Source organism: Aquarana catesbeiana, linkage group LG09 (genome assembly GCF_042186555.1).
Source record: "Aquarana catesbeiana isolate 2022-GZ linkage group LG09, ASM4218655v1, whole genome shotgun sequence".
Classification (NCBI taxonomy): domain Eukaryota; kingdom Metazoa; phylum Chordata; class Amphibia; order Anura; family Ranidae; genus Aquarana; species Aquarana catesbeiana.
The window spans coordinates 245,098,479-245,120,506 of NC_133332.1; the positions used below are offsets into that span (position 1 = coordinate 245,098,479).

A 22,028-nucleotide genomic window follows, 5' to 3' on the forward strand; every position below is an offset into this window, starting at 1 on the left:
AATTAAATTATTACCGATATGTTTTGACCCCCAAAATTTCGGTGCATCCCTAGTGCTAAGCTCAGGTAGGACATAGGATAAATCTTTGCTCTGACAGGGACAGAATACAAATAAATAGCAAAAGTAGGGTTGTCCCGATACCGATACTAGTATCGGTATCGGCACCGATACCGAGCATTTGCCCAAGTACTTGTACTCGGGCAAATGCTCCCGATGCTTCCCCGATACCTGGAAGACAGCTGTGATAGGCGCGTGGGGGAGTTACAAGATTCTCCCCCAGCGGCTTTCACCAGCTTTAGTGACATACAGCGGTGATCGGTCACAGCTGACTGTCACTGCATCCTCCTCCGTGCCCCCTCCGTTTCTCTGTGCCTCTCCGCTGTCCCCTGCATTCCTCTCTCCTTATCTGTCCCCCTCCGTTCCTCTTTCCTTATCTGTCCCCCTCCGTTCTCCCCCTCCGTTCCTCTCTCCTTATCTGTCCCCTCCGTTCTCTCCCTCAGTTCCTCCGTCCCCCTCCTCCTTCCTTTGTGTATGGATAGAGTCAGCTGACTCTGTCCATTCACATAACTGAAACATTGTAATCTTCTGTGATTAAGATGTGTCAGTTTATGAATGGAGAGAAGCCGCTGTCTTCTCCCCATTCATTCTCAGTGCAGCTGACGCTGCAGAGAAAGGGACTAGGAAATCTCTATCCTCTGTCTTTCTCTGTCTCAAGGGGGAGATATCAGAGGTCTGTTAAGACCCCTGATATCTCACCAAAGCCCCCCAAAAGGGCTGATTAAAAAAAAAAAAAAAAAAAAAAAAAAAAAAACCACAATAAAAAAATATTATTGTAAAAAATAAAAATTGTAAAAACACACACACATACACCGTTCACACCCCCCCCCCCCCAAAAAAAAATAGCAAAAAAAAAAAAAACTGTCACGTGACATTAAAAAAAAAGTATCGGTAATCGGTATCGGCGAGTACTTGAAAAAAAAAGTATCGGTACTTGTACTCGGTCCTAAAAAAGTGGTATCGGGACAACCCTAAGCAAAAGTCAAGTAAATCATGGGGAGGTACGGATCTACTAGTAAAACAATTCATAAGTGGAGATTCACATTAATACAAATGCCCATTGGTGAATGTTCTCTTTGACCACCCTAATACGGCTGTACTTATATATACTATATTGAGGTGGTTATACTGGGATCATGGTTGAGGCTACGTTTTCTTCAGTTGGCAATTCACTTATTTGCAAAAGTGATCTTAATCAGTTTTACAAGTGGTGGAAGGTGGTCCACCTTTCTACCGCTGCCTTTCTTGGGCTCTCCCATCCCATCAGGGAGCCCAGGACCGATCCGACTGGCAGTATCGGCTCATTGGACAGAGGGAGAGGAACCAGCATTGTCCCTCCCCGTCTGTGAGGTCACAAGCTGTAAGCAATGAGGATTTTGTCACTTTCAGTTTATTTACAAACTTTTACCCGCTTGTAAAGCAGCCAATCAAACCAATTGCAGTTTGATAAGCTGCTTTGGAGGCCAGAGGAGAAATCTGGGGTCTAAAAGACCCAGATCTCTCCATGAAGAGGACCTGTCAAGGCCCATGCTATCACAAGGGATGTTTTTCATCCCTCGTGATAGCAATAAAGTTGATGGAAAAAAAAAATATTATTAAAAAAATATATATATAAATATAGGTACCATGAAAAAAATTACTTTATGTAAATATATATATATATATATATATATATATATATATATATATATATATATATATATATATATATATATATAAATATATATATATATATATATATATATAAAATATAGGTTCCGCACATATGTAAATGCGAGATCGCACCACACGTGAGGTATCACTGCAAACGTAAGAGCGAACTCAATAATTCTAGCACCAGACCTCCTGTGTAACTCTAAACTGGTAACCTGTAAAGCGTCACCAATGGAGATTTTTAGTTTGTCGCCATTCTCGTACACAATTTTCAAGCGTTACATGTTGGGTATCTATTTACTCGGTGTAATATCGTCTTTTATATTTTACCAAACAATTCAGTCTTACATTATGTTTTTCTGCACTACAATTCATTAAAGTGTATGGTTTCCTGAAATTTTCCATTTGATAAACCACTGTACAAATATTGTGCAACATAGAAAATTGCAACAAGGATTTTATTCTTTAGGGCCTCCACTTACAAAAAAAAATAATAATAATGTTTGAGGTTTCTAAGTACAGTAATTTTCTAGCAAAAAAAGCAGATTTGTACATTTCTTGTAAGTGAACTGGTCTGGGGGTCAAGTAGTTAAACAAACCTATATGCAGTAAGGTCAATATTTGATATTTATAATATCATCATTGTATCTGGCCAAACATAACTGATTGTACCATCCATACAAGGGACAACTGGTATCAATGCAGATGATATTCAGACACTACGAAGGTTGTAAAAATTTTGGGGAACGCTGTTTAGCACATGTAGGAAGATGAGATTTTCGCTTTCAGCCACCAATCTGCCCCAAAGTGCTAATATTTATATTGTCAAGTGCATAAACATACTCATTCACCAGCCGGTCACAGATCTCGCTGGGTAAGAAGATATCTGGATGTAGCTTCAGGACCTCATTGTCTAAGAGGTAGCACAAGGTCCCCTTTAGGTTTCGGAGGCAGAAATCAGTACAGATGGTCATTAAAGACTCTGGGCTGTCCGTTGCCATCTTGTTGCTGTGTTGAAGAGCAATCTTTCAGGATGCAGTTGGCACCGGCAAGAGAATTGCCCCTTCCTTGGTTAACTTTTCTGGAACATCAGGCAATGATAGAGACCTACAGGAAAAACAGAAATATAATTATCATCTCCTCCTATTCTTGATGTATTTAAGCTATCAATTTGCCATCAGGTTAAAGTAGACCTTAACCCAAAAAAGGGGAAGTTCTGCTTCTCCACCTCCTCCTCTACCACTTTTGGACATTTATTTATTTGGAGGGGGGGTGGGCGATCAGTACTTAGTTTTTACTGGTGCCCACGTCTGCTCAGATCGCCTAGGGAGTTTGGCCATTGTGTCTTTGCCCGCAACCTTCTGGGACACGTCACTGGTTCCAGAAGGCTATGGAACCATTCACAAAGCACAGCTTGTTCACGCACAGTGTGAAGCCGGTTGTGAAGCCACAAGAAGTCACAGTTGGATTCCCTTGGTAAAAATGCCAGCACTGGGGACCTAAATGGCTTTGAAGAATTGGTTCGGGTGAGGACAGTGCTGGATCCCTGGACAGATAAGTGTCCTTTTAGTACAAGTCAGCAGCAACAGTATTTGTAGCTGCTGAATTATTTTTTGGGGGAACTGAAGATCTTCTTTAACGATACTTTCTGCATGGATTAGGAAAAAATATTTGGTTACAGAAAGGTTTTGTACTCCACTGTGTTGCAGTAAAACAGACAATTTACACAAACGTATACAGGGACTCTTCAAGTCTTCCATGTAACTTCAATAAAGGCTTAACTACTCCCAGCAGATCTACTACAGGATATCAACGTGCACTGTGAACAGCCATTGAAATACCTGTCAGATGCCAGAGAACAATAAGGAAATAAATTATGTATTGTGCATTACTGGCAGGTATAAAGGTCATATACCACCAATATAGTCTGACTCATTCTTATGATATGGACTTGGCTGCACAATACTCTGCCTGACCTATTTTAGAACACAACAAGAAGGAATCGGCTTGCAATCACAGCATCTGTTAAGAGCTCCCATATGTAAACCTGTTCGATGATTAATAAAATCACTGATGGATGTTAAAATGCTGTCACTGGAAATCAGGGCAATAGCAGGAGGTAGTTGTCATTGCTAGGTGCGGTCTATTCTCACAGACAGCAATGTCTTACATTTCAAATATTTGCTAACTTATAATGTCACACAAGCAGCACGCTTCCAACAATATTGGATGGACTTCTGGAACAAAACAGGACCTTCCAAACCAGCCTACAAATGGCCACACTCCACCCCACAACTGAGCACTGCTGGCAAGTACGCAAGGAATTTTTACTGCTATCCCCAGTAAATACGCATACTTAATGGTGGTTACCACTCTGATAAGGAAGGTGGGAAATTCCTTCATGGGAAGATGTATGCCAAGTAGTTTGAGTCTCTTTTGTGCGTCTCATGAAATTAGAATATCATCAAAAAGTGAATTTATTTCAGCAATTCAATTCAAAAAGTGAAACTCATATTTTATATAGATTCATTACACACAGAGTGATATATTTTAAGCATTTCTTTCTTTTAATTTTGACGATTATTTCCTACAAGTGAAAACCCAAAATTTAGTATCTTAGAAAATTTGAATATTACATAAGACCAATAAAAAAATGATTTTTAATACAGAAATGTTGGCTTACTCAAAAGTATGTCCATGTACAGTATAGTATACACTCAATAGTTGGTTTGGCTCATTTTGCATGAATTACTGCATCAATGCTGCGTGGCATGGATGCGATCAGTCTGTGGCACTGCTGAGGTGTTATGGAAGCCCAGGTTTCTTGGATAGCGGCCTTCACCTTGTCTGCATTGTTGGGTCTGGGGTCTCATCTTCCTCTTGACAATACCCCACAGATTATCTCTGGGGTTTAGGTCAGGCGAGTTTGTGGCCAATCAAGCAGAGTCGTACCATGATCATTAAACCAGGTATTGGTACTTTTGGCAGTGTGGGCAGGTGCCAAGTCCTGCTGGAAAATGAAATCAGCATCTCCATAAAGCTGGTCAGCAGAGGGAAGCTTGAAGTGCTCTAGAATTTACTGGTAGAGGGCTGTGCTGACTTTGGACTTGATAAAACACAGTGGACCAACACAGCAGATGACATGGCTCCCCAAATTATCACTGACTGTGCAAACTTCATACGGGACCTAATGCAACTTAGATCCTGTGCTTCTCCACTCTTCCTCCAGACTCTGGGACCTTGATTTCCAAATGAAATGCAAAATTTTAATCCGAAAAGGAGGACTTTGGACCACTGAGTAACAGTCCAGTCCTTTTTTCTCCTTAGCCCACACTTCTGATGTTGTGGCCTGAAACACAAGGAATGTGACAGTTGTAGCCCAAGTCCTGGATGTGTGTGTGGGTGTTGTGGCTCTTGAAGCACTGACACCAGCCATAGTCCACTCCTTGTGAATCTCCCCCAAATTCTTAAATGGCCTTTGCGTCACAATCCTCTCAGAGCTGCGGTTATCCCTGTTGCTTGTGCACCTTTTTCTACAACACTTTTTCCTTCCACTCCACTTTCCATTAATATGCTTGGATACAGCACTCTGAACAGCCAGCTTCTTTAGCAATGGCCTTTTGTGACTTACCCTCCTTGTGGAGGGTGTCAATGACTGTCTCCTGGACGACTGTCAAGTCAGCAGTCTCCCCCATGATTGTGTAACCTACTGAACCAGACTGAGAGACCATTTAAAGGCTCAGGAAACCTTTACAGGTGTTTTGAGTTAATTAGCTGATTAGAGTGTGACACCATGACTCCACAATATTGAACTTTTTCACAATATTCAAATTTTCTGAGATACTGGAATTTTGGGTTTTCACTAGCTGTAAACCATAATCATCAAAATTAAAGAAATAAATGCTTGAAATGAAACATATCTGTGTGTACAGTGCATCCGGAAAGTATTCGCATTGCTTCACTTTTTCCACATTTTGTTATGTTACAGTCTTATTCCAAAATTTATTAAATTCATTATTTTCCTCAGAATTCTACAAACCATTCCCCATAATGTCAATGTGAAAGAAAACTGCACGTCAAATGTGCAAATCTGCAAATGTATTAAAAATTAAAAAAAAAAAAAATATCACATGTACATAAGTATTCATAGCTTTTTCTCAATACTTTGTTGAAGCACCTTTGGCACCAATTACAGCCTCATGTCTTTTTAAGTATGATGCTACAAGCTTGGCAAACCTATTTTTGGGCAGTTTCTCCCATTATTCTTTGCAGAACCTCTCAAGCTCCATCAGGTTGGTTGGGGAGCGTCAGTGCACAGCCATTTTCAGATCTCTCCAAAGATGTTCAAATCAGGTTCAAGTCTGGGCTCTGGCTGGTCCACCCAAGGACATTCACAGAGTTGTCCCATAGACAATCCTTTGTTATCTTGGCTGTGTGCTTAGGGTCGTTGTCCTGTTGGAAGATGAACCTTTGCCCCAGTCTGAAGTCCAGAGCGCTCTGGAGGAGGTTTTCATCAAGGATGTCTCTGTACCTTGCTGCATTCATCTTTCGCTCAATCCTGACTAGTCTCCCAGTTCCTGCCACTGAAAAACAACCCCACAGCATGATGCTGCCACCACCATGCTTCACTGTAGGGATGGTATTGGCCAAGTGATGAACGGTACCTGTTTTCCTCCAGACATGACGCTTGCCATTCAGACCAAAGAGTTCAATCTTTGTTTCATTAGACCAGAGGATTTGGCTTCTCATTTCTCTGAGAGGTCTTCAGGTGCCTTTTGACAAACTCCAAGTGGGCTGTCATGTGCCTTTTACTGTGGAGTGGCTTAAGTCTGACCACTCTACCATACAGGCCTGATTGGTGGAGTGCCGCAGAGATGGTTGTTTTTCTGGAAGGTTCTGCTCTCTTCACAGAAAAACACTGGAGCTCTGTCAGAGTGATCATCGGGTTCTTGGTCACCTCCCTGACAAAGGCCCTTCTCCCCCTAACGCTCAGTTTGGCCGGGCGGCCCACTCTAGGAAAAGTCCTGGTGGTTTCAAATTACTTCCATTTACGTATGATGGAGGCCACTGTGCTCATTGGGACCTTCAATGCTGCAGAACATTTTCTGTACCCTTCCCCAGATCTGTGCCTTCATACAATCTTGTCTCGAAGTGCTACTGACAATTCCTTGGACTTCATGGCTTGGTTTGTGCTCCGACATGGTGGGACCTTATATAGACAGATGTGTGCCTTTCCAAATTATGTCCAATCAACTGAATTTACCACAGGTGGACTCCAAACCAGTTGTAAAAACCATCTCAAGGATGATAAGTAGAAACAGGATGCACCTGAGCTCAATTTTGAGTGTCATGGCCAAGGCTGTGAATACTTATGTAGATGTGATTTTTTTTTTTTTTTTTTTATAAACTTGTAAAGATTTCAAACAAACATCTTTCACATTGTCATTATGGGGTATTAATTGTAGAATTTTGAGGGAAACAATTAATTTAATCCATTTTGAAATAAGGCTGTAAAATAACAAAATGTGGAAAAAGTGAAGCGATATGAATACTTTCTGGATGCACTGTGTGTGCGTATAATATACACACACACACACACACACACACACACACACACACACACACACACACACACATACATATATAAAATAAAAAAGTCGCGCTAATAAAGTGTGATAAACAAAATAATTTTGAACACCATGCATGAATCTAACATGAATAATATCAAGGTGAAATTGAATACACCAATATACCCAACATGTGAGCAAATCAATTAATAATGTACAGTAAACTGAGGTGAATTAAAACAGCTGGAGTCCAAAGAAATGTCCGTGAAAAACAACAAATATAAAAAACTTTTCTTCCCAAGTGACAGGTGAGAAATTCTTCTGTTGTGGAGAATGATGTGAATAGATGAAACCTCCACTTTCAGACAAAGTAAATGCTGCCACTTACCAGATGATGTTGGTCCCTTATTATAGGGGACCACAATAGGCAGACGGCTGCAACCCCAGCCCGGGATCTCAAAGGCAGGCACTAGATACCATCACGTCCCACAAAGTCCCCTTCACCGATCTCAGCAGGATGGTAAGATTACCATAAAAGACACACGATAATCCACATAGCATAAAACCCTTTACATTTATTGAGTTAAAATGCCAAATGAACACTTACAGGTAAGTAGATAAATGACAGCATAAAAGAACAAGCCGACCGGCTCCAAAACAGCCCATGTCTTCCGGGACTAGACGTGTAGCGGTGACGTCAGGACGTGGCTCCTCCTCTATATATATATATACACACATACACATACACACACACACATATATATATATACTCGCTGGCCACGTTATGCACACAGGAAAAGCAGCATTGTAAGCCAATCAGACTTTACTACATTGAGCAGGGAGCTAGCTGAGCAGAGGGTGACCACATGATTAAGTTGCTGCTCCTTCATTATCCAATCACAGACTAGGTAATTCCTTAAAGTGGTTGTAAACCCTTGCATATACCCAGTGAGGTGACTGGCCTCAGGCAATACAGAGAGATGAAACAAATCCTCCTACATAAGTTGTAACTGTTTATCTGAAGTCTCCTCTTCTCTACATTCATTCAAAATCCAGAATTTATAAAATTTGTCTAAGAGTTCAGAAAAAAAAAGGCAGAGAGCTCTGGATTAAGACAAGTACACACTATAGAGGGATATGCTTTATTTATATGTCATGTATGAGGTTTACAGCCACTTTAACTGAGCTATCTCTATCACTTGAAATGTAGTACAGAAACATGAGGTCAGAACTTGGATGCTGTTCAACAAAGATTTGGATCAGTATTTGAAGAAATTAATAAAACTGTAATTTAAAGTGTATCTTTGGCCCAAATGTTCTTTTTTAGTGTTGTATAGAGTGGGGAAGGATTGGAACCTCTGTCAGGTTTTAACAATGTCTGGGGCTTTGTTTCAGATTAAAAATATTATTGTTCACTATGAAGAAACACAAGTACAATGTTCCCCATTGACTGCAAGTTCTTCCATACAAGGATCTGTGGTTGGCCAGGTTAACAGATATGAAACTATACTGAACTGTACTATACCTTTCTCCAGGAGGGAAAAATCCCCTCCTGGGGAACATTGCAAATAACTTCATTCGTCATACTGTAACATGCTCTACAAACATTTCTAGATGTTCTCGGTACTTTCTGTATAAATTGAAGTACTATAGGGAAATTACACAACTACACAAATCAAGTGAGCTTGAAGAATTTAGAGAGAGATAATAACATACTGTACATATCTCAAGTATTAACAGGAGATATTCAATAAGCCCAAACACCAGCCAGAACCTATTTTTCAGAAGGATGAAGAAATTTTAGCCGCCGAAAATGGGGTTATCGGCATTCAACCGATAAGAGAAAAGGTGACGATAAGGGCACCGAAAACGCACCGTGATTTTACCGCAAATTCGCTGCGATTTTGGGCTGATTTTACTGCTTATGGTGTTTTTCATAGGTCATGTGACTCAAAAACATAACACGGGTGCGTTAATGATTCATTCTTGCTGCATTTTTAATACATTTCAACTGGGAGGTGCGTTTGTGCTTTTTTTTTTTTTAACTGACCAAAAATGCACCAAGCTGGATTTTTAACATCACAATGGAAGCCCAATGGACCAGTGTGCAGAGACATACAGAGAATTTAAAGGGATACATTTTTCTTGAGCTTTTCTTGCGCTAAAGATGCCAATAATGTCCGACAATAAATTCATATCCATTTAAATTGATTATAGTTATTTAAAAGTTGAATATAATACAATTATATATAAAAATATAAATATTTTTTAAAAACTGTCATTTTCAGTTTTCTGCCAAGTGCATCCTGCATTTTCAGCACCAAAATTTCCATTCGGTGCACCTCTATTTAAAACCTCTTATTGTTGTCTCCCCATTGGGAAGATTTACCCTCACTTTCTATTCCAGTGACAAGGTGTCCTAAGTACAGGAAGTGGCAGATCTCCTGAGATGGGATATCTGCCTGGTGGGGACAGAGACAGCAACAATAGCCATCCCTGTTGTGACAGCTCTCAGTGACAGTGTCCCGTTAAAGTGGTTGTAAAACCTTTACAACCACTTTTGCCTACAGGTAAGCCTATAATAAGGCTTACGTGTAGCTACTGTGAATTTCCCCTAAACTTGCATAGTTTAGGAGATATTCCCTGTATACGCATGTGCCAACATCATCGGCACATGCGCACTGAAGAAACGGCTTGTATGTGCCGTTTCTTCAGCTATCGGCTCCCACGCGCATGCACGGGAGCAACATTATCGCGGCTCTGGCCAATCACAGCGCTGGAGCCTGTGATACTCAGAAGTAACTCTGGAAGACACGACGCCGGCCAAAGCGGTGTGCCAGGACCACTGCGGGGGCTTGGATCTAAGGTAAGTATATCATAATGAGCTATGCATACTAGCTTATTATGCCTTTGTCTTGCAGGTTGTTTTTTTTTTTGTCCCCGTGGGTTTACAACCACTTTAAAGTCCCTCAGTCCCAAGCAAGGTATACTCACCAATCCACACTCCTGCACTGTGTCAGCACCGGTCCTGGGGAGCTGCAGGCAGGAGTTTTTAGGCGAGGCCGTGGCTTCGGCCTAGTCCACGGCGTCCGGCTACCCGCAGCTCCTCAGGACCGGCGCAGTGTCTAAAAATAAATCGATTTGCTTAAATTTTGAATTGATTTGAGCTCTCAAATCGATTCAAGATTCAAATCGATTTTTTCCCCAGCCCTATCTCACTGCCCTTCCCCTTGTGATAGTATTTAGATTTGGCAATTGGCCACTCAGGTCCAAATGTTGATGAAGACCCTCGTAGTCCACTGACACTCCCTTGAGCTTTCGAACAGAAAGCCCGTACAAAAGGTACTCGCAAGAAAGCTGGAAGACACCACTGCCGGAGCCTGATATTGCACCGGCGATCCACTGCAGGCTCTTGGGGGGAAAATAATAAAACACACGTTTTTAACTGCAAAAATATGTCTTTTTATTATTTTTTTCCCTAAAGGTGAACTTGGCCTTTAAACTATCTAAATGCCCCTATTACATCATAAAGGATCAACGCTCATTTATTCAAGGATCCTGCGGCAGCTGGATCCTTCTCTATTTCCACGGAATGTGAATGGGCACTACTACACCATGACAGCAGTGGCTGCTGGTTCCACATTGTACATGATGCTGTCAGCAGGAGAGCAGCACCAAAACCGCTTGGAGATCAGCAAGAAGAGCCGCTTCAGAGGACAGGTTATCATAACTGGAACTGGCAGCGAGGAGAGTGGCTTCCTGGTTTAAGTTAAGGAATGCAAGAAAAAAAGACAAATGATCAGCTTGGGTATATCATTTAGTGAATACCCATAGTTAGGCTTCAAAGAAAACCAGTGATGTGATTGATACCTGTCAGAATGCCACTGGTGACTTCCTTGTTATAATGCTCAACACCTGTCAAGTTGTTAGTATGTCAAGCTGTTGACTGGAAAAAGCATGCAGATCAGGAAAGTCAAAACTCCTTATCTACCTTAACCACTTAGGGACCGAGCCTCTTTTTTAGATGTGTTGTTTACAAGTAAAAAACAGTTTTTTTTTGCTAGAAAATTACTTAGAACCCCCAAACATTCTACATTTTTTTTCTAACACCCTAGCGATCATTGCAATACTTTCTGTCACACCGTATTTGTGCAGTGGTCTTACAAGCGCACTTTAAAAAAAAAAATAAATAAATAAGACAACAGTAAAGTTAGCCTAATATTTTTTTATATTGTGAAAGATAATGTTAGCTGAGTAAACTGATACCCAACATGTCACACTTCAAAATTGCGCCCGCTCGTGGAATGGCGACAAACTTTTACCCTTAAAAATCTCCGTAGGCGACATTTAAAAAATTCTTCAGGTTGCATGTTTTGCGTTACAGAGGAGGTCTAGGGCTAGAATTATTGCTCTCGCTCTACCGATCGCGGCGATACCTCACATGTGTGGTTTGAACACCGTTTTCTTATGCGGGTGCTACTCACGTATGCGTTCGCTTTCTCACGCGAGCTAGGCAGAACGGGGCACGTTTACATTTTTTTTTTCCTTTTTATTTTACCTTTTATTTTTTATTTTTACACTGTTTAAAAAAAAAAAAAAAAATGGTGTCACTTTTATTCCTATTACAAGGAATGTACACATCCCTTGTAATAGAAAAAAAGCATGACAGGACCTCTTAAATATGAGATCTGGGGCCAAAAAGACCTCAGATCTCATATTTACACTAAAATGCAAAAAAAAAAAAAAAAAAAAAAAAAAAAAGGGGCCCTTTAAGAGCTATGGGCAGAAGTGACATTTTGACGTCGCTTCTGCCCTGCAGTGTCATGGAAACGGGTGGGGGCCATCTTCCCCTCACTCATCTCCATGCACAGCCACGGGAAGGATCCGATTGCCTCCGCCGTTGCCGACGGCTCCGGTAAGCGGCGGAGGGCACCGGATCGGGGCGGGAGGGGGGGGGCCCTCCCGCCGCCGATAAAAGTGATTTTGCGGCGAATCCGCTGCAGAGACCACTCTCATCTTGTACCGGACCGCCGGCTGAACGCGGCGATACCGGGTTTATGGCAGCTAGCTGCTGCCATAACAACGATATCCATCCTCAAAGTGAGGACGTATATCGGCGTTCTGAAAGTGGTTAATAAAAGTCATTACATTAAAGTGGTCCTAAAGGCAGAACGTTTTTTACCTTAATGCACTAATGCAATTCCGGCTCAGGAGTGAGTACGAGTGCCCCAGAGCATGTGGCTTGCACTTGGTGGGAGAGAGGAGCCAGAAGTGCCGACAGGCAGGGCTTTTTCTCAGGGGGAACTTGGTGGAACTCAGTTCCACCACCTCTGGCTGAGACCCTTTGGTGCCTGCTCACCACAATCACTTGTAAACACAGAAGTCCAGTTTCTGTGTTTACAAGTGACAGCTCTGCACTCTGTGTGTAACCCCCCCTGAACTCTGCACTCTGTATGTAGTGCCCCTTTAGGACCCTCCTACTGATCGTGAAATTTGACTGACCACACCCACTATTTGATGTGATTTGGAGGGTGTGTGTAGGGGGAGGGGTTGAGTTCCAGCACCTATTGTTTGAGAAAAAAAGCCCTGCCAACAGGGGACCATAGAAGAGGAGAATCAGGGCTTCTCTGTGCAAAACCATTACACAGAGCAGGTAAGTAAAACATGATTGTTAGTTAAAAAAAAAAAAAAGTTTAAATGTTCCTTTCCAATCACTATAAAAAGTAGCTGCTGGATCTGCATGACAGTCAGGAAATTAGTATTTTTAGAAGGAGAGGTCAACAATGGCAGCCTGCAAACTTCATCACTACAGATTTCCCTCAAGCAAACCAGAGCTGGGTATGTGGAGATGGCTCCTCCAATAAGCTAATCAGGTTACAGGTATTTTTTTGAGCAGACTAGAAAATGAAAGGAATCACTCACACATTGTTGTGGGCTAGTACCACAGATTTCCTGTTTACCAACTAAAATATCCCCAAGATTACAAGAAGAAATTACCATAATAGTTAAAATGGAGGGTGAAGTGAAACCTTCCAGGTGGCTTATAAATCTTGTGATCTTTCTGCACATATCTTGAAGTCCTTTATTCCTCCCTTGAGGAGAAAAATGGCAGCAGGCTGTAAAAGAGACCCAGTTTGGGAATATTTTGAAGTTCCTCTATCTATGGGTAAAGCAGGTAATATAATGTTATTGTTTTAATTAAATAAAATTATTTTAGTAGTTCTCCAACTATGTACGATTAACCTAAAATCGGTTCGTATATCGCGGTTTTACTAACCTGACAGCTTATTATTCTAAATAGAAAGCCTTCATTTTGTTTGCAAATACTAAATATTCTAACTACCAGATAGAATGAGTCCTTTAATTTAAAGAGCACCTGTCATTTCACATCCATCATGGCAGCGCCTGTTAGCGGGCATCCACTCACCTGCTGCCGCCTCGTCCCTCACCTTGTTGTGTCACTGCCACATCACCAGCCGTCCCATTAAAGTGAATGGGACTGTCGGTGAGTCAACAGCGGGTCAGAGGAGGAGCCGCTGGGGGACAGAGATGACAGTTGCTCTTTAGAAATTAGGATTTAACCAGTTCCCCACCAGGCGCCACAGATATACTGAGGCAGGTTGGCTCCCCTGCGCAAATTGACGTACCGGTACATCGGTCTGTGCACTAGCTTTTACCTAAGGAGAATCCGGCGGCGGGAGCTTGCCCACGGGTCCGGTGGACTCAATGCGATCACGGGAAAGAGTGGCAGAACAGGGATCTGCCTTTGTAAAACAAGGCAGATCCCCACTTTGACAGGGGAAGAGAGAGAGATCAGCTGTTCCTAGTGATCAGGAACAGCGATCTCTCTCATCCCAGTCAGTCCGTCCCCCTGACAGTTAGAAACACCTCTAAGGGAACATTAAACCCCTTGAATAGTTTTTTTAACCCCATGATAACAGGTGATACAAAAAAAAAAAAAAAAAGCATGCTGCTGCTACTAGACGTCTTAGGCCTGGGTCACACCTATGCGTTTTTTGCAGAGACGCACTACAGTTCATCATGGTTACCTATGGGACACGTTCACATCTATGCTTTTTTTCAGCCACTACGTATTTGGAAAAGGTCAAGGACTTTTTTCAAAGCAAAACAGTGTTTTTTGGTTCAACAGACTGCAATGGAGAAGGTGCAGAAAAGCATGTAGTGCGTTGTTGTCGCAATTTGCATTTTTTAATCTGCCCAATAAATTGGCCAAAAAAAAAGAAAGCATAAAAATATGCAAAACACAATTCATGTGTGCAAAAACACACAGCAAAAAGCTCTGTAGAAACAGATCAAAAGCAAAACTGCATTAGTTGTGAGCCGAGCCTTATGCTGTCCATACATGTATCGATTTTCAGACGAGAATATTCATTACGAAAAATCTTTGTACATTTGCTGAACGAAAGAATGTTGTTTGAAAATTTCACTTGTTTTTAACATTTAGTTTATAAAATGAATGTAATTTCTGAACAAAAACTGCATACACTGTCTAAAAATTCCATTGGCCAAGAAGTTTTCTATTCCGCTCCTTTGAATTTTCCTGTCACTGTGGTCGAAAACGACCGTCGATTTGACCCCACTAACGATTAGAGAATCGAACTAACGTTCTTAGAAAAGGAATTTTTTTTTTGAAGGGAGACATGGTTTTTGTATGGCCAGCATAAGTGACAGCAGGCGCAGGGAGCTTTTATTTTATATATATATATATATATATATATATATATATATATATATATATATATATATATATATATATATATATATATATATATATATATATATATATATAAAAATTTATAATCACACGCTTGGGGGTTCCAAGTAAATTTTCTAGGAAAAAATAAAGCGGGGGTCCACCTATCTATCGTTTTTTTTTTTTTTTGAGTTCATTCACAAACTTTTCTTCTTAGCATTACATACATATTGTGTGTAATATGTCCGCCTGTGTCAGATTTCGTTGGAAAGAATAACTTATATTATTCACTGCAGGCGGTTTCCATCTTCATTGTGGGCATTTGAAGCCCACAAGCATTTATTTCCTGGATGTGGTGAATGCTGTGCTCCCAGCATTCCACGCTCGTTCCCGCACATGCTCAGTGGCATCCTGGGAAGCCTGAGACTAGCTCCCGGGAGTCTGGGAGAGGCTAGAAACACGCCTACTCCCACGGGATGAGAACCAGGAAGTGCAAAGAAGAATAGAAAAATAAAAGGTAATTACGGCGATTTAAATTTTTTTAAATGGCATGTCAGCATCTAGGCAAGGAAGAGAATACATACAGATATTGTTCAAAATTTGGGTGGAACTCCGCTTTAACTTTGTAAGAAACAAGTGTCAGAAAAAAGGTTTAGTCTTTAAGTAGTTAAACTTCCCTCATTTACAAACCAAAGTTCATTCCTTTCATCTAAGGACGAAAAGTTACAATGTTTAAAGTTATCTACCAGCACTGACAATGTTGTGAAAAACTTGGCAACTGCCCAGTTTTTTTTCTTTTGACAGCTGAGTGGGCAGAGAAGCTCTGCACTTGTTACATGAATGCAGGGCAGTCTTTAAGGCAGAACAAAAGGGGCAGCTGCCCTGGGCCCATCATTGTTGTGGGTCCCAAAGCAGCTGCCTCATACTTACCAACTACCCCAGTTTAAATTCCCTTGAAGTTTTAGTCCTGTGCTGTGTCCCAATATATCAGTGTGAAGTTCTGTTACTAATGCTGCCCACCTCTGCCCTATTGCTGTGTACAGATGACTCACCTGCAGACCCTGTGTTTACATGTAAATAAACTGCATTGATATGTAAATAGCGGTGGCATTAATATATAAATAGCCGCGGATCGGCAGCATTGATATGTAAATAGCGGTGGCATTAATATATAAATAGTCGCAGACTGGCAGTAACCTCTAGCAACCGATCAGTGAGCAGTATTGATGTACAGTAATCTCTAGCAACCAATCAACAAGCAGAAGTCATGTGCTATAACCTCTAGCAAAAAATCAGTGAACCATAATGTGTGCTGCAACCTAAAGCAGCCAGTCAGTGAGCAGTAATGATACCTCTGGTAACCAATCGCAATCGCTGCCTGATCTGATTCAGTAAACTGATTTTGAGTCTAGCTGCTACATATTGTATGCCTCAGAGCAGGTGGAGAGAGAAATGTTTGCCCAGGGTCCAATCAATATTAAAGACGGTCTTGCATGAATGAATCGAGAAATTCTGCATAGAGATCGTGAGGGGGGGTTGAATCGAGATCATGATTTTTTAACAATTAATCGTGCAGCTCTATGCAGAAGCATACATGCATATGGAAGTATGGCCCCAGACACAGACTGTCTGAGTCCAGGATTGTACACATACATGTGTTGATGGTACTGGGTATACCCCCATAGTGCCACCTACAGCCACTGGTTTCTATGGGCTTTGAAAGTAAATCAGACTAGCACACTATAAACAGAAAATACAGACTATGATTTTACGGAACTAAAGTGGTTGTAAACCTCAGACATGAAATCTAGACAAAGCATATCCCTCTATAGTGTGTCTCAATCCAGAGAACTAGGTGTCAGGTCTGTCGTTCCTCTGCTATCAGAATGAATCTCCTGACACCAAGAGAAAAATGGTGACGGGGAGGGATCTCCAGCTGAGAGACAGCCTCAGCTCTGTTCCTGTGTGAAGGGGCATGTGTCCCTTGCCTCCAATCAGCTCTCAGAGCTCTCCTCACTGAGCTAGTAAATTTCCGCTCTCTGCCCTCCTTTTCTGACATCTCAGCCAAGCTTTATAAATTCTGGACTTTAAATGGTTTTAGAGAAGAGAAGACTGCAGATAAACAGGTACAACGTATGAAGGAGGATTTGTTTCATCTTTATGTATCACCTGAGGCTGTCCACTTCTCTGGGTATATAAATTCACTTACCACACAGACCACTTGTTCAATTTCTTGGTAACATAAATTGCTAATCAGCCAATCACATGGGCGCAACTCAATGCATTTAGGCATCTAGATGTGGTGAAGACAACTTGCTGATGTTCAAACCAAGCATCAGAATGGGGAAGGAAGGGGATTTAAAGCGGAGTTCCACCCAAAAGTGGAACTTGCGCTTTAAGGACATCTGACCCCCTGACATGCCACATTTGGCATGTCATTTTTTTTTGGGGGGGGGGGGGGGGGCACCTAGTTTTGACAGGTACCCAGGTCCCACTTCTGCTCAGTCCGCCTGAGGGGAGGGGGGTGCTTCTCATGTCCCCGTCCCGGCCATTAAAGACACGCAGTGCGACTCGCACATGGCAATGTGCACCTGGCTATGAAGCTGCAAGCAGTCACAGCCGAGTGCCCACACTAGTGATGCCGGCAATGCTGAGAGGCGAGGGAGAGAACCGAGGTTTTGGGCGGCCGCATTGATGGATCGTGGGACAGATGAGTGTGTGTTTAATAAAGCTACTTTTTGTAGCTGCTGACTTTTAATAAACACAGAAATGGCTGGAACTCCGCTTTAAGTGACATTTAGCCCCCGTTCACATCGGGGCGATTTGACATGTCAAATCGCCGCCTATTGCCGGCAGCGGCACTGACTTTGCAGAGCCGCACCGATTCCCAAAAGTAGTTCCTGCACTACTTTTGGTGACTTCAGGGGCGATTTCAATAGACATCTGTGCATGAACCTGCACTGATGTCTCACAAATTGCCCCCCAAAGTCGGACTGAAATGTAATTTTGAAATCGTGTGAGTTCAGCTGAACAGTCAAACCCGCATCAGTGTGAACCTAAGCTGAACGTGGCACGGTTCTTGGTGCCAGACGGGCTGGTCTGAATATTTCAAAAACTGCTGATCTACTGGAATTTTCACGCACAACCATCTCTAGGGTTTACAGAGAATGGTCCGAAAAATAGAAAATATCCAGTGAGCAGCAGTTGTGTGGAGGAAAATGCCTTGTTGAGGTCAGAGGAGAGAATGAGCAGACTGGTTCCAGATGATAGAAAGGAAACAGTAACTCAAATAATCACTCGATACAACCAAGGTATCATCTGATGGCTCCTTCCAGCAGGATAATGCACCATGTCACAAAGCTTAAATCATCTCACCACTGGACAATGAGGTCTCTGTACTCCAATGGCCTCCACACTCACCAGATCTCATCCAATAGAGGACCTTTGGGATGTGGTGGAATTGAAGATTCGCATCATGGATTTGCAGCCGACAAATCTGCAGCAACTGTGTGATGCCATCATGTTAATATGGACCAAAATCTCTGAGAAAGTTTCTAACACCTTGTTGAAGCTATGCCACGAAGAATTAAGGCAGTTCGAAGGCAAAAGAGGGTCCAACCCGGTACTAGCAAGGTGTACCTAATAAAGTGGCAGGTGAGTGTAAATGGAAATATAAAATAAGATGAAAAATCCGCGCTTAGGTCTAAAGGGCAATAGGTGTGCTAGGTTCCCAAAAGGAGACTAGAGTGTAAATAAAAATAAATATAAAATAAGCAAACAACAGACCCATATCATTAATGTGGTGTGAAATACCACTAGGTGATAAGATAAAAAATGTGCAACTAATGAATGTGAAAAAAATGGTGATCAGCGAGAAGCCTAAATCACTAGAATCACTATGCAGTAAAAAGCTGACAAGCCTAAATCGCCTATGTAATGAAAAGATAAAAATGTGCAACTAATGAATGTGATAACAAATAGTAACCACTACTAAAACAGTGATCAGCGACAAGCATAAATCGCTAGAATCGCTATGCAGTAAAAAGTCGACAAGCATAAATCGCCTATGTAGTGAAATGTGCTACTGTGGTAATATATACCACTACTAATATCATAGAAAAAGCATGTGACAGAAGTGTAATACACTACATAAATGATGATGGCAGCGATAAATACAAGCGGTTAGGAAGCCTGTGGAATGCAGCTGGCATACACGCTGCTAACAGGAACCACGGATCTGGAACGATCACTCTCCCGTAGATTTAGATTTTCTTTGATGATATTTCAGCATATGGAATGCTTGTTTTTATTTATATTTTTTAAACTTTTTTAGATTCTGTTTATACATTTGTTTTTTTTTTCCCCGCTGGTTATTTTGAATAAAAACATTTTCCAAATTTTTGATACTACACTATGGGAGCCCTTATCTCATTTTTTTGCATGAATACCCCTATCTGCACTGGAAAGTGGTGAGAGAAAGAAGTATAGTTGGGTGTTTTACCCCTGGAGATTCTACCTGCACCCAATCTGACCCAAACGAGAGATATCCTTGGGCGATCCATAGAAGTTGGATATTGGATGTCAATGCTGGAAACACCATCTAGGCACTAAGACTGTCCTACATGAGAGATACCCCTGTAGGGGTGATTGGAGCTGGTGAGTGGGGACCTAAGAGGGGGAGCACCAAAAGTCACCTGGATTTTTCCTGTGTTCATAGTCACAATAGGAAGTCACCAAGCATCTAAGAATTATAAAAGACTCTTGTTTTGTTGGTCTTTGAAGGAGCTTGGATGTTACAACTTGGACTTGGTCTATCTATTTATATCTCACATCTATTTTTCACATATATTGGGACTGGATTCCTTTTTGTTTTTGTGTTTTTTGGGTTTATTTTGAATATTTGTATATGTTTTTGAGTATCACGCTTTCTGGATATAGTTACTTGTATTTATCTCTGCCATTATCACTTATGGTTAGTGTATTACACTTCCTTCACATGCTCTTTCTATGATATTAGTAGTGGTATATATTACCACAGTAGCACATTTCACTACATAAGCGATTTAGGCTTGTCGCCTTTTTACTGCATCGCGATTCTAGCGATTTAAGCTTGTCGCTGATCACCATTTTTATCACATTCATTAGTTGCACATTTTTATCTTATCACCTAGTGGTATTTCAAACCACAATAATGATATGAATCTGTTGTTTGTTTATTTAATATAGGCAAGTGTAAATGGGTTTACAACCACTTTAACATCAAGTACTACACACAAATACATTAGTCCTGTAGCAAACACAGAATTACAGAACATACAATTAGTGTAGACAGCATAATAAAACAATATTACGTACAGATCAGTTACCAAATACTCAGCCCAGATCAAGGAGTGTGGTCTCCACAGTTTCAAGGTTTTGGGGTGGGTACCCGTTCTTCAGGAAAGACCAGCTTTCTATGGGCGGCTGTATGCAGCACCTATGGCTCAGGCGGGGTTATACACCTGAATTTTACGTCATACCGCCCCAGGAGGCCTTGTGTACAAGTCCTTCAGTGCATAGCTAGGAGAGTGCTTTTCATACAAGTTCACAGCTGCTATTGTAGCCTTGGGCTCATTTTAACCCCTTGACAGCCAAACATTTGTATCTATAGCTAATATGGATTTGATCGCCTGTCATTTTTCTTTTACAAAAGCTTTATTGTTGTTAAAACATAAGAAACAGAGCCGGTGTTCTGTCAAATTAGCCGACTCGTCAGAAACTCCAACCACGTCACTTCCGGTTTCTTTAACCACTTAAGGACCGAAAGGATTTGCCCCCTTATTGACCAGGCCATTTTTTGCGATACGGCACTGCATCACTTTAACTGACAATTGCGTGGTCCTGCGACGTTGTACCCAAACAACATTGACGTCCTTTTTTTCCCACAAATAGAGCTTTCTTTAGGTGGTATTTGATCACCTCTGCGGTGTCTCTTTTTTGCGCTATAAACAAAGCGTGACAATTTTGAAGAAAAAAATTTTTTTTTACTTTTTGCTATAAAACATATCCCAAAAATTATATGTATATCTATATCGCAATAGGCGTTTGGTTTGCGCAAAAGTTATCGTGCCTACAAACTATGGGATAGATTTTAGTAGTGGCGGAAATCTGCGACCTTGCGGCGTTTGATTCTTACATTGATCCGTGCTATAAAAATGCACTGATCAATGTAAAAATGACACTGGCAAGGGAGGGGTTAACACTAGGGAGCAATCAAGGGGTAAGTGTGTTCCCTCAGCGTGTTCTAATTGTACTCATTGTGGGGGGGGGGGGGGGTCTGCCAGGGACATGACAGATCACTGGGAACAGTAGATCTCTGTCATGTCTCCTGTCAGAATGGGGATCCGCTTGTTTGCACTGGCAGATCCTCGTTCTGCCTGTGTACTAGGGACATAGAGTCCGCCCGACCCGCGAGCACACTCCCGCAGCATGCAGCAGAAGCATGCCGGCGGCATGCCCACAACTGCATCTGCGCAAGACACCGCTGCCGGCTGGTCGGCAAGTAGTTAAACCATCAGTAATTGGAGATTTTGATGAATTGCTGTTTGGCACACCGGAACAGGAAAATTTAACTGTTTTGACAGCACAGAGGCTAAAGTTGTCGCCACCTCGGAGTCGGACATTTTGTTGGCTAGTATCCGTGCGGAGTAACAATCTCTGCTCATAATATCGTGCACCAGACTGTATTTGGTTGCCGATGTAGTGTCCAAACACCAATTTGTCAAAATCTCAGACAGAGAGACAGAGAGACATCTGACTTGAATGAACAGGATACTTTGATCCAACGTTGTGTGGAGTCTGATCCCAGTGTGACAAAAATTCCTTTTACTGCTGCTGCAATCACCATTTTGGATGTCACAAGTCGGATGATTAGGACAAGGATCCTACTTTGATCCGACTTCAATGAGGCCAGGTTCACACTGGTACGACACGACAGTCGTACCACTTTGGATCTGACTTTACCCTGCGACTTGAAGTCCGACTTCAATGAACAGGGA

At 41.7% G+C, this 22,028-nt stretch overlaps 1 protein-coding gene across 2 annotated transcripts in view; it reads right to left on the minus strand.

Moving 5' to 3' along the window:
* The window catches only part of ZER1 (zyg-11 related cell cycle regulator), an 86,930-nt gene that overhangs the window by 51,311 nt on the left and 13,591 nt on the right, over positions 1-22,028 (minus strand). The window contains exons 1-2 of one of the 2 annotated variants that reach the window (XM_073600088.1): positions 20,347-20,458; positions 2,554-2,817 (exon numbers count right to left, since the gene is read on the minus strand). In XM_073600088.1, coding sequence (XP_073456189.1) covers positions 2,554-2,711 — 158 coding nt within the window. In that variant the 5' untranslated portion in view covers positions 2,712-2,817; positions 20,347-20,458. Of the gene's footprint in view, positions 1-2,553; positions 2,818-20,346; positions 20,459-22,028 lie in introns of those variants that run through there. The other variant, XM_073600087.1, reaches the window with a different exon arrangement.